Source organism: Melanotaenia boesemani, chromosome 19, assembly GCF_017639745.1.
Source record: "Melanotaenia boesemani isolate fMelBoe1 chromosome 19, fMelBoe1.pri, whole genome shotgun sequence".
NCBI lineage: Eukaryota > Metazoa > Chordata > Actinopteri > Atheriniformes > Melanotaeniidae > Melanotaenia > Melanotaenia boesemani.
In genome coordinates, this window is record NC_055700.1 from 30,491,275 (window position 1) to 30,505,442 (window position 14,168).

The 14,168-nt window shown below is 41.4% G+C and overlaps 1 protein-coding gene across 1 annotated transcript in view; it reads left to right on the plus strand.

Annotated features, from left to right (window-relative positions):
* Nucleotides 1–9,299, plus strand: part of LOC121630153 (leukemia inhibitory factor receptor-like) — a 28,704-nt gene extending 19,405 nt beyond the window's left edge. Inside the window, exons 12-18 of the mRNA XM_041970264.1 lie at nt 3,224–3,394; nt 3,498–3,599; nt 3,682–3,840; nt 5,725–5,853; nt 5,956–6,049; nt 6,144–6,210; nt 6,895–9,299. Coding sequence (XP_041826198.1) covers nt 3,224–3,394; nt 3,498–3,599; nt 3,682–3,840; nt 5,725–5,853; nt 5,956–6,049; nt 6,144–6,210; nt 6,895–7,323 — 1,151 coding nt within the window. The 3' untranslated portion in view covers nt 7,324–9,299. The remainder of the gene's footprint in view (nt 1–3,223; nt 3,395–3,497; nt 3,600–3,681; nt 3,841–5,724; nt 5,854–5,955; nt 6,050–6,143; nt 6,211–6,894) is intronic.
* Nucleotides 9,300–14,168: the final 4,869 nt, after the last annotated feature.

A 14,168-nucleotide genomic window follows, 5' to 3' on the forward strand; every position in this document is an offset into this window, starting at 1 on the left:
GGGATTAACAGCTGTTACAGACTGGTTTATACTGGGAGTAAAAGCTGTTACAGACTGGTTTATACTGGGATTAAAAGCTGTTACAGACTGGTTTATAGTGGGATTAAAGGCTGTTACAGACTGGTTTATACTGGGATTAAAAGCTGTTACAGACTGGTTTATACTGGGACTAAAAGCTGCTACACACTGGTTTATATTTGGATTAAAAGCTGCTACACACTGGTTTATACTGGGATTAAAAGCTGTTACAGACTGGTTTATACTGGGATTAAAAGCTGCTACAGACTGGTTTACACTGGGATTAAAAGCTGCTACACACTGGTTTATACTGGGATTAAAAGCTGTTACAGACTGGTTTATACTGGGATTAAAAGCTGTTACAGACTGGTTTATACTGGGACTAAAAGCTGCTACAGACTGGTTTATACTGGGATTAAAAGCTGCTACACACTGGTTTATACTGGGAATAAAAGCTGCTACAGACTGGTTTATACTGGGATTAAAAGCTGCTACAGACTGGTTTATACTGGGATTAAAAGCTGCGACACACTGGTTTATACTGGGATTAAAAGCTGTTACAGACTGGTTTATACTGGGACTAAAAGCTGCTACACACTGGTTTATACTGGGATTAAAAGCTGTTACACACTGGTTTATACTGGGATTAAAAGCTGTTACAGACTGGTTTATACTAGGATGAAAAGCTGTTACAGACTGGTTTATACTGGGATTAAAAGCTGCTACAGACTGGTTTATACTGGGATTAAAAGCTGTTACAGACTGGTTTATACTGGGATTAAAAGCTGCTACAGACTGGTTTATACTAGGATTAAAAGCTGTTACAGACTGGTTTATACTGGGATTCAAAGCTGTTACAGACTGGTTTATACTGGGATTAAAAGATGCTACAGACTGGTTTATACTGGGATTAAAAGCTGTTACAGACTGGTTTATACTGGGAGTAAAAACTGCTAAACACTGGTTTATACTGGGATTAAAAGCTGCTACAGACTGGTTTATACTGGGATTAACAGCTGTTACAGACTGGTTTATACTGGGATTAAAAGCTGTTACAGACTGCTTTATACTGGGATTAAAAGCTGTTACAGACTGGTTTATACTGGGATTAAAGGCTGTTACAGACTGGTTTATACTGGGATTAAAAGCTGTTACAGACTGGTTTATACTGGGACTAAAAGCTGCTACACACTGGTTTATATTTGGATTAAAAGCTGCTACAGACTGGTTTATACTGGGATTAAAAGCTGTTACAGACTGGTTTATACTGGGATTAAAAGCTGCTACAGACTGGTTTACACTGGGATTAAAAGCTGCTACACACTGGTTTATACTGGGATTAAAAGCTGTTACAGACTGGTTTATACTGGGATTAAAAGCTGTTACAGACTGGTTTATACTGGGACTAAAAGCTGCTACAGACTGGTTTATACTGGGATTAAAAGCTGCTACTCACTGGTTTATACTGGGAATAAAAGCTGCTACAGACTGGTTTATACTGGTATTAAAAGCTGCTACAGACTGGTTTATACTGGGATTAAAAGCTGCGACACACTGGTTTATACTGGGATTAAAAGCTGTTACAGACTGGTTTATACTGGGACTAAAAGCTGCTACACACTGGTTTATACTGGGATTAAAAGCTGTTACACACTGGTTTATACTGGGATTAAAAGCTGTTACAGACTGGTTTATACTAGGATGAAAAGCTGTTACAGACTGGTTTATACTGGGATTAAAAGCTGCTACAGACTGGTTTATACTGGGATTAAAAGCTGTTACAGACTGGTTTATACTGGGATTAAAAGCTGCTACAGACTGGTTTATACTGGGATTAAAAGCTGTTACAGACTGGTTTATACTGGGATTAAAAGCTGTTACAGACTGGTTTATACTGGGATTAAAAGATGCTACAGACTGGTTTATACTGGGATTAAAAGCTGTTACAGACTGGTTTATACTGGGATTAAAAGCTGTTACAGACTGGTTTATACTGGGATTAAAAGCTGTTACAGACTGGTTTATACTGGGATTTAAAGCTGCTACAGACTGGTTTATACTGGGATTAAAAGCTGTTACAGACTGGTTTATACTGGGATTAAAAGATGCTACAGACTGGTTTATACTGGGATTAAAAGCTGTTACAGACTGGTTTATACTGGGATTAAAAGCTGTTACAGACTGGTTTATACTGGGATTAAAAGCTGTCACAGACTGGTTTATACTGTGATTTAAAGCTGCTACAGACTGGTTTATACTGGGATTAAAAAATGTGAGAACCAGCCGTCACCATGGCAACCACAACGCACGTCAAGATGTCATTCCAAATCTAAATTCAAAGTTGTGTGTATATATTTTTATTTTTATTCTTTATGTTGTATTTTATTCTTTGTTGCATTTCTATTCAATAAAAAACATTTTTTCGCCTCCTTGCGCCATGCTGAGCTTCTGTCCGCAATGCATTGTGGTCTATATTTACCCATCTAGTAACCATTGATGCTCACTACTTTTCAAGATGCATTGTGGGTAATTTTGAGTGCCCGACTTTTTTCTCTCTGGACATTCGGACACCCTGGCGTGGCCCCTATGTAGGGCACTATGTAGCCAGTGTTGCTGCTGTTGTTTTTCTGTTTGCTTTATATTGGAGGCCATTTTCAATTTTTTTGTTCTTCTGTCCTTTACTGCTGTGGCACATAAAATTGCCCATTATAAAGATAAAAAAATCTACCTAATTTCTGAATTTAATTTCTCAGGGCACTCTATAAAATAGTTAGAAATCTGTAATATGTAAATAAAAACTTTCACCATGTGATGAAAATATGAGCTGTATGAAAAATATGAGAAGTTGGAACAGGAGCAACAAAAGGCTGGAAAAGTACCTGGTACAAACCAGAAACACCTGGAGGAGCATTGGACAACTAACCAGGTTACCTGGCAACAGGTCAGTAACATGACTGGTATAAAAGGAGCATTTCAGAGAGGCAGAGTCTCTCAGATGGAAAGATGGACAGAGCTTTACCAATCTGAGACAAACTGGATCTAAAACTGTGGAACAATTTCAGAAAAATGTTCCTCAGACTTTGAAGATCCTCCATCTATAGTGTAGAATATCATCAGAAGATTCAGAGAATCAGGAAGAATCTCTGTGTGCATGGGACAAGGCTGAGGGTAAACAAAATAAGATTGAACAGATCTTCATTTTCAGACAAAACCAGTGTGAAAACTCGGATCACCGGCCAGGAAGGAGGGTTCGACCTGTCATGGCCCTACAGTCCAGCAGCTAGTTGTGGTTATGTGGTGGCCTGGTATCCTGACGTTAAACTGGGACCCGTAGAGTGGCTAAAACTGCCTCCCAATCAGACAAGCACCCGGATAAGTAAGTCTTTACCCACAGACAGTGACTTCAGAGTGGCCAGATCTAAATGAACTGATAGTATTATAATATTTTATGGTGTTTAAACCCAAATTTTATTTCCCAGAAAACTTCAGAGATGGTTGGAGATACTCGTTGTCTATTTACGCCTGCACCCAGGCAGCTCCAGAGCTGCTCGCCATCATGGAGGGCTACACCAGAGAGATAGGTGAGACTCAACCAATAGATTCTCACAATATTTAGCTGAAAACACTTAGATGAAAATCGTTTTATCCGTTCCACTTCAACAGGGATAGAAAAAGAGCTGTTTAAACTTAACTATGAACAGCAGGACTCAGGTGTTGAGATATCGTGGGATCCCGTTCCACTGAGACAGCAGAGCGCTTTCATCCAAGGCTATGTTCTGCGCTGCTGGTCCGAGGATAAAGAAGTCTTCAATGTGAGCACAGGTATGAAGGTTTACTGATTTAAAACACATTTATAAATATTGTTTCTGTTAAAAACATGTTTATAAAGCACTTATGTTTCATAAAGTCGTCCCCTTCATCAGGACCACCTTCTAGTACCAGGTCATCCTCTTCATCAGGACCACCTTCTAGTACCAGGTCATCCTCTTCATCAGGACCACCTTCTAGTACCAGGTCATCCTCTTCATCAGGACCACCTTCTAGTACCGGATCTTCCTCTTCATCAGGTCCACCTTCTAGTACCGGGTCTTCCTTATTATCGGGTCCACTTTCTAGTACCGGCTCGTCCTCTTCATCAGGACCACCTTCTAGTACCAGGTCATCCTCTTCATCAGGTCCACCTTCTAGTACCGGGTCGTCCTCTTCATCAGGTCCACCTTCTAGTACCGGGTCGACCTCTTCATCAGAACCACCTTCTAGTACGGGGTCGTCCTCTTCATCAGGTCCACCTTCTAGTACCGGGTCGTCCTCTTCATCAGGTCCACCTTCTAGTACCGGGTCGACCTCTTCATCAGAACCACCTTCTAGTACCGGGTCGTCCTCTTCATCAGAACCACCTTCTAGTACCGGGTCTTCCTCTTCATCAGGTCCACCTTCTAGTACCAGGTCGTCCTCTTCATCAGGACCTCCTTCTAGTACCGGCTCTTCCTCTTCATCAGGTCCACCTTCTAGTACCGGGTCGTCCTCTTCATCAGGTCCACCTTCTAGTACCGGATCTTCCTCTTCATCAGGTCCACCTTCTAGTACCGGGTCGTCCTCTTCATCAGGTCCACCTTCTAGTACCGGATCTTCCTCTTCATCAGGTCCACCTTCTAGTACCGGGTCGTCCTCTTCATCAGGTCCACCTTCTAGTACCGGATCTTCCTCTTCATCAGGTCCACCTTCTAGTACCGGGTCGTCCTCTTCATCAGGTCCACCTTCTAGTACCGGATCTTCCTCTTCATCAGGTCCACCTTCTAGTACCGGGTCGTCCTCTTCATCAGGTCCACCTTCTAGTACCGGATCTTCCTCTTCATCAGGTCCACCTTCTAGTACCGGGTCTTCCTCTCCATCAGGTCCACCTTCTAGTACCGGATCTTCCTCTTCATCAGGTCCACCTTCTAGTACCGGGTCTTCCTCTCCATCAGGTCCACCTTCTAGTACCGGATCTTCCTCTTCATCAGGTCCACCTTCTAGTACCGGGTCGTCCTCTTCATCAGGTCCACCTTCTAGTACCGGATCTTCCTCTTCATCAGGTCCACCTTCTAGTACCAGGTCGTCCTCTTCATCAGGTCCACCTTCTAGTACCGGATCTTCCTCTTCATCAGGTCCACCTTCTAGTACCTGGTCTTCCTCTTCATCAGGTCCACCTTCTAGTACCGGGTCGTCCTCTTCATCAGGTCCACCTTCTAGTACCGGATCTTCCTCTTCATCAGGTCCACCTTCTAGTACCGGGTCTTCCTCTTCATCAGGTCCACCTTCTAGTACCGGATCTTCCTCTTCATCAGGTCCACCTTCTAGTACCGGGTCTTCCTCTTCATCAGGTCCACCTTCTAGTACCGGGTCGTCCTCTTCATCAGGTCCACCTTCTAGTACCGGGTCGGACCTTTTTAATCCTGGTGTGATAGATGAAGCAGGTGGTGGAAACCTTCCTCAGAGGTTTTCTCCATATTAACATGACAGCATCACACAGTTGCTGCAGGTTTGTCGGCTGCATCCATGATGAGAATCTCCCGTTCCACCACATCCGTGAAGTGATGTAGACAAAAATAACTTTACCTACATCACTTCTTTGCTTATCGTAAAGAGTTATGTGTAGATTTAGCAGACATTGTGTTACTGAAGATTAGATTTGTTGTGACTGCAGCTATCTTTTCTTGGTTTTAGACAATCCTGCGGCCACCAGTCTGAGAGCAGCCATCCTGAAGCCAAATACATATTTGTTCATGGTGGCAGCGCAGACAGCAGTCGGTGAAGGCGGAAACACTACTATCTCCATTCACGTGGACACGTGGGGTCTGTGTTGCCTTATTCATTTTTCACATAATCACAGTCATAACTTCCCTGTGTGTCATCCTTTGTTTTCATTTACACATCTGAGCTGTTTTCTCTCCACAGTCGATAAACTGATCAAGTCAGTCTTCATTTCTCTGGGAGCTGTATTTTCCCTCCTCTTCTTCTTCACCATCCTCTGCCACAGATACTGGGCATGGTGAGCAAGCCCACAAATCATATTTCTAACTAATTTAGATGTTCTTGCCCAGTTTGTAAAACTCATTTTTCATGTGTTTTTTTTTATCCAATAGTATTAAACAGAAGATATATCCTCCACTGCCAAAGCCAGTGTTGACAGACAAATGGATGACATCACCTGTGAGTTCATGCAGTCATGGCTTAAAGGGAAAACCCACAGATTTCACATGTAAACTTAGCACAGAAACCTAGTCCAATCAACTTTATCTAATTAATTAGGGGCTTTGTAATTACTTAATCTCGACTAATCACATTATAAGTGCATAACAACAGCTGCCCCGAAAAGCAACATTTTTAAATTTAGATTAATTTTAGTGGACGTGTGCACCAGTTTAACCGGTGTACTATTAAACTATATATATATATATATATATATATATATATATATACATAAAGATATATCAGGGCATGTTATTTTATATAAGTCATCACCACAGCTCAATGAGAAGATTAAACGTTACCTGCTTTCACGTCAGCCTCCAAAAGTCTCTAATATCAGCAGAAAAAGTCTTAGATTTGTTGCTACTTGCTTATTTAAAAAAAGAATCGCTAGAGGGGTCTGAACACTCACTAAATATAGCACCCGAGCTCTGGCGCTGTTATCGATGTACCGGGAACCCTGCGCGGACTAGCGTTACGCATTGTCCACATGTCAATCAGCTGGATAACGGTTCTGATCCGTCTCTACATTCGTTTGGGGTCCTTGGCCAGAGAAACGTTGAAGACCCCTCAAATATAGCTCTAAGTGAAACATGTTTTAATCATCTCTCAACAATCCTGTCTGAGGTCATGTTTTTCTTCCAGGTTGTTCATGGTTATCCTGCTCTTCTGAGTCACCACAGTGAGGAAAGTCTGGATATCCCAGAGCTGCTTTATAAACGTGAAGAGGACGTGTCTGGTGATGCCGTACAGGAACACCTGTCTTCTCCTGTCGATTACTACAACAAGCACCATGAACAGTACATTCCTCCACCCCTCAATGTCCCCAACCCATCCATCCCACATCCATCACCTTCTTCCTTTACATTTCCCAACCCATCATATAACCTGCTGATTAAAGGCAGGGACCAGGCAGAGCCTGATGTTCAGAAGGGGACGCCTTCAGTGACCGTTTCCAGTGAATACCAGCCTCAAAGCTTCATGGCAACAAGTCTAACCCATGCAGAGGAACCAACGGAAGCAATGCCCTGCGACCCCACTTACATTTTGTTACCACAGCTACCAAACCCATAGCTGCTCCACTAATGTGATGACGGCATTCTGAGCCTTTCCCAGTAGCTCAGACTACACTTATACTGGACATCAAATGTTTCTGTAGGCACATCCTTGCTGGTTAGCATGTGTCAACTACTGAATGGTGAAACAGAAGTTTAAGCTGGCTAACACGTCGTACCAACCAGAGAACGTTGAGATCCTGAAGCTGTCAGACAGAAAAATGACAAGCTAACCGGGTTCAGAGGCCAGTGGCAAAGAGCTTCTTCATCAGAATTAAAACAAAAATATCCATAAATTAAATAAAAGAGAAGATTAATGGCATAGGCCAGTCTGAAGAGGGGCTTTAAAAGGAGGGAAAGACCTGATGGTATGGATGGATCACAGAAAAGAGTTCTAGAGGGAAAGAGCTCTATGGATAAAAGCTCTAAACTTTATCGTGGACACAGGACAGATGAAGTGAAGAATTTTTAAATCAATTTTTAAATCGTGACGCAGGGAGAGAGTTAAAATGAGCCTGTTTGGACCATAATGTCAAAAATAGTAAGTTCTTTGATCATTTCAGTAAATGGATCTGATGAGTTTGCATACACTGCAGAAATACAGCGATCTAAAAACCATGGCTTACATGTACATGGTGGTATTGTATTGACGCCTACAGTCTTAGCATTAGCTAATGTGGGAGCTAACACGTTGTAAAACGGACTACATGCCGCTGCTGATGATGGCTGGGTTTCATGCAGCAAGCATCTTCCCTTGGTCTCAGCGTGACAGAGGTTCCCTTTTTTTCTTTTGGAATTTTTTTTGACATGTAAAAGAATTATTTAAATTTGATTTACAGGTCTACATGCACAAAGACAACAAGAAGAAAAATCTGATTTCTGTTTACATGCTCATGGTGTAACAATAATCTGATTTTTTTCAGTTAGATTATTAAAGTGATTATGTAGACAGCATAATCTGATTATGCTTTATCAGATAATAGCTGTTATCTGATAATGAGAAATTGAATTAACATACATAAGGTGTGTCCAAATTCAGGGTCTGCACACTACAGAGTGTCCTCCGTAGTCTGCACACTTTGAAGTCTGCTTAACGTTAGTGAAATGGGACAGCCTACCTAGCCAACAAGAATTTCCCATAGCAACAACACAGGATGCTGAATCACTTAAACCTCTGAAATTACTCATAGGACACTTCAGTGAACGTTAAAAGCGACCGGAAACACTGACAGTAAAAAAAAAAAAAAAAAACAGTCTGTGGCTCTGTTGTTTTCCAGCCGGTACACACGTCATTAACCCCTTAAAAATCCATGAATATCAAATATTACCGAATTCTAATGTCACCATTTAACAAACATGCCTTTAATGTACTTGGTTTTGTAACGTTTCTACTAAAACGTACTGACGAAGTGCGGATTTGAAGGGTGGATTCGCAGGGTCCTTCAAATTCTGTGAATTAGGACAGTACTTCGTGCCCCGTGATGACGTATGTGGCCGACGAATCCTCACTTCGAAGTGTGCCAACCCTGAATTGGGACACACCTATAGTTCTCCCCAATACCCAATGTCTTTGTACATGTTTTTTTTTTTTTTTTTTTTTTTACATCTGTGCATGTGCAAAATACAATATTAAAAAAGTGACGTTACAATGTGAGCAGAGCATAAAAGGAAAACACAATGTCAGGAACTCAGAGTATAAACAAAGTGGATTGTGTAGCCGAGGGGTGTCAAACTCTGGTTTTCTTTGTTTCCCTGATCTAACACACCTGAATAAAATCAAATGGATCCAACAGCATTTTGTCAACTTCTTCACAATAACCCATTAATTTCAGTCAGGTGTGTTAGATCAGGGATACCGGCCCTCGAGGACCGGAGTTTGACACCTGAGGTGTAGTCTATTTTGCAGAAAAATAGCTCCCACATTAGCAGCTAACGCTAAGACAGCGGGCTCCCACATTAGCAACAAATGCTAAGACAGCAGGCGCCCACATTAGCTTCTAATAGTAAGACAGCAGACTCCCACATTAGCAGCTAATGCTAAGACAGCGGGATTCCACATTAGCAGCTAATGCTAAGACAGCGGGATTCCACATTAGCAGCTAATGCTAAGACAGCGGGATTCCACATTAGCAGCTAATGCTAAGACAGCGGGATTCCACATTAGCAGCTAATGCTAAGACAGCGGGATTCCACATTAGCAGCTAATGCTAAGACAGCGGGATTCCACATTAGCACCTAAGGCTGTTTAAAGAAGCTGGATATTGAGTCTGAGAATGGGACATCTCTGGAGCCTCTCAGATCATGACTAAGTTCAATTTAGATGAGCACAAATGATAAAAACTTTCCCTTGCATTGTGTATGATTGTCTGAGGTCAGAATTATCCACTGAATGGTGCAGAAACACTGTAAAGTCTGTCATTTATACAGTTTTTGTCTGACAGTTGTTTGTTGTAATGAATAAAGTTTAAAAAATAAGAAAACATGCACTTAGTTATGAGCCCACTCCCTCAGTTTTAAACACAGAGTGGGCACATGCTGGGTTACCTACTGTCCTGGGATGTGTTGCCATGACAATATAAAAAATCCATCCATCCATCCATCTTTTAACAAAATCTAAAAAAGAAACAAAAAAAAAGCATATTTACTGTTTGTCATCGTGTGACACGATAATATTATTGTAGTATATTACTGTAATATTATTGTGTCCACCAGGGGGCAGAAGACAAGTGTCAGACTGTGTTCAACAGGATTTTGAGCAACATTTTTACCATTAAGTGATGCAAAAGGTCTCAGAAACTGTGCATATCACACATGATACTAAAAGGGTTAAATGTGGTATAAAATGGTTAAATCAAAAGTTCTGAAACAACCAGATTAGTCTCAGACCCCTGAAGGGTTACCTTTGAGTCGTTGGACAAAGTTTTAATGTCAGATCTTGTAATAAGCTTCTACAAAGATGTTGCCAACAATCAATAATATTTCCATCTGGAACGAACCTGCTTCTGACATGCGCCTGATTCCATTATATTTCAGTCGTAACTGTGGTACTTGGGGAGCCTGGCATCTTCTGAGGTGGTAGGTGGTGTAAAAAGTTGGAGAACCAGACCTTTCAGTGTTAAATGCAGCATAATCAGAACAGCATACACATTATGACTGGACTAAATGCTTCTGGTAACTCATCTGTCTACATCATTTCTAAAATATAACACTCAGACATTACAGTCAGTTCAGTACTCAAGTACTCTTTTCACAGAATACCTTTTTACTGGATGGGATTCTGTGATTATTGTGGACTGGCGACCTGTCCAGGTGTACCTGCCTCTCACCTGCTAACTGTTGGGATGGGCTCCAGCTTCCTGCGACCCTGACCTGGACAACGTGGATCAGGAAGTTGATGGATGGATGTTTGCTGTGCAGTTTCCAAGTTTAATGAATTAACTTTTTTCCACGGTGAAGAGACGACTTGCTGGCATCAAAGACGTTTTTTATCTAAAGTAAACTTCCAGAAGCTGCTTCAGATATTCCCCGAGATGAAAACAAGCTGGGTTTGTAGAAAATGAGACATTTGCTTTGCTTTGGGTTGTTCATGGTGGGTTTGGGGCAGCAGAGGGCGCCAGAGCTGCACCACAGAAGTGGAAGTGATCTGTGACAGAACAGGGGCAGAGGGATGGTTTCTAAACTACGAAAGTACTTAATAACTAAAAACCGACAATAAATAAAACAATGAAAAGCTCATAAAAGTCAGATTAAAGATTTAAGAGACGATTAAACGTGGTTTACTGAATGTGACTTCATCATCTTGGCATTAATCAATCCAGACCCCCCAGAGCAGTTTAAATGTTGACTATCCTCAAACCACAGGCGAGGAGGAGGAGGACGAAGGGGGGGAGGGGAAGAGGGGGAGGAGGAGTGGGGACAGGGGGGTTTTTATCAGGGTTATTAATCCATGATGAGTCTTCAAATGGCTGATTCTTGGTTCATCTCTTCCGTTGGTGGCTGCATATCGTCCACCTGAATTTCTCTCTGATTCATTGCAGCTATTCTAGTGTCTGAATTTACGGAAAATAAAAGCCTAAATATCGTCTTTAATTCTATGCTAGACTCCTTTGGCCGACTCATTCCCTCAATCTGTATCTTGCTCTGATTTATGACATCAAAGGGAACTGTCCTTACAACGATATCTTATCAGACCATTTTCACAGCCTTGGAGTTTATTTTACTAATATTAGCATCCGAGAAAAATGTCATTGCAGAAGGTGTCTGTAGGAGAATACTGGAAACAAATTTAAAACTCCATTTATTATTTTCTTCAGTTCTCTGAGTTAGCTAGCGGAACATGTACTCCTACACAGATTACTTCTCTTGTTGACAGAGCTGCATCAGTGTGTATCACACATGCATGATTAGGTTTGCAAAGCTGCATCTGAACTAACCTCAAGTATTTTAGAACAACAGACAAAACCAAGGTGGAAATATTTGTCAAGGTGCTGTCAGTCGACTAACGGAGCATGTCAGGACAAACACATTACAACTGTAAAGCACAACAGTGGAAGAGCAATGATTTGGGCTTGTATAGCCACAGGGCCTGGAGCACTATATAAATCTAATCCATTATTATTAATTAGCAGCAGGTCAGTAACATGACTGGTTTAAAGGAGCATTTCAGAGAGGCAGAGTCTCTCAGATGGAAAGATGGACAGAGCTTCACCAATCTGAGACAAACTGGATCTAAAACTGGAACAATTTCAGAAAAATGTTCCTCAGACTTTGAAGATCCTCCATCTACAGTGTAGAATATCATCAGAAGATTGAGAGAATCAGGAGGAATCTCTGTGTGCATGGGACAAGGCTGGATGCTGGTGATCTTCTGCATTAAAAGCAGACATGATTCTCTACTGGAAACCACTGCATGGACTCAGGAAGACTTCCAGAAACCACTGTCTGTGAACACAGTTCACCCTGAAACCCACAAATGCAGGTTAAAGCTCCATCATGCAGAGAAGAAGCCAGATGTGAACAGGATCCAGAACCAGCTTCTTCCGTCTTCTCTGGACCAAAGCTCATTTAAAATGGTCTGAGGCAAAGTGGAAACCTGGATGAAGATGTGAACTAGTTTGTGGAAAGCATGGACGGCGTGTCCTGCAGACTAAAGAGGAGAGGGAGCATCCAGCTTGTTATCAGTGGACAGGTGAAAAGCTGCATCTCTGATGGGATGGGGCTGCATTAGTGTCTATGGCGTGGGCAGCTTCCACATCTGTGAAGCTCCATCAATGCTGAAAAGTACATGGAGGTTTTAGAGCAACATCTGCTCCCATCCAGACAACGTCTCTTTCAGGGAAGGCCTTGCAGATTTCAGCAAGACGATGCTGAACCACATCCTGCATCCATCACAGCAGCATGGCTTCACAGGAGAAGAGTCCAGCTGCTGAACTGGCCTGCCTGCAGTCCAGACCTTTCACCTTCATCAGCTCAGATTTTCCATCACATGGTGAAACGTCTCAGTGTCATCATCTGATGTGTTGTTTATCTTCTACTGGGGATAAAATGTCAGTTGATAAGATTCTGGAAATGATTGTTTTCTGTCTCTGTGGCCCAACTTTTCTGGAATCGGGGTTGTATGCGCATGGCAACCTTTTCATTGTCTTCGCTGACATATAGACTAATTCATTTTTGCCAAGGGTCTATGCCCCCTCCAACCATTTCTTTACAGTCATTGCTTGACTGGGAAGATTTGAAATGACTTTCTGGGTATTTTTATATTAAATGTCATTTCAAATATGAAACTTTAACTTGTTTCTCCTCTTCTAATGCAGTCTGTTTTCTCCTCTTTTTTCCTGTACAGCATGATGTCACCACGCCTGTTTGTTCAGATGATGTCATGTTAGCTGATAACTTTCAGATGTGTTAGAGATTTTTTCCGCTACATTCCAGAGGATTCTCAACACAGCGACCAAATATCCTCAGAGGAAAGTTAGTTTCATTCCAGAAAAAAACGTGGGCAGTGTGACATCTTGATTTCATGATCTTCCCATTTCCCTTAAACGCATACTTTCATCCTGTCTTGGACAGTTATTTTTTTCACTTTCGGGAGTTTTGTCTCAACTTTTTAAATTACCAGACGAGCAGTGGAAACTCCAGAATGTAACTGAGCTTTGAAATGAATTACATAATCCTGTGAAATGCTTCGCAGTTTATATTTATCAAAATATCAAAATTTATTTAGTCTGAATAACACAAGCTTAAGGTAAGCTAGGCTACTAGCTTACCTTAAGCTTGTATTTTTACAAAGGAAAATGTTTAAAAGATACATATATATATATATATATATATATATATATATATATATATATATATATATATATAGTATGTCACAAAAGTGAGTACACCCCCTCACATTTAATTATATCTTTTCATGGAACAACAGTTCAGAAATGACACTTCAGTCCAATGTAAAGTAGTGTATGTACAGCTCGTTTAATCGAGTAAATCTATGTTCCCCTCAAAATAACTCAACACACAACCATTAATGTCTAAACGGCAACAAAAGTGAGTACACCCCTAAGTGAAAATGTCCAGTGTCAATATTTTGTGTGTGTGGTAAGCTAGGCTACTAGCTGAAGTTTAGATGGCAACAGCAGGTGTCTTAAAGACACCAATACATAAAATTCCTTCGTTATTCAGATTATTTAATCTGAAGACGCCAATTTAAGTCTTAGAGGCGTCAGAAAGCGTTTTGAGGAAAGATGAACGCCTCATTAGAAAAGTGTTAATAAGCTAATAAACATAAAACATCGGTGAGTCACGGGGGGGGCGGAGAGAGAGAGGAAGGGAGTGTGTGTCACTGTGTGCGCGCGTGTGATCAGC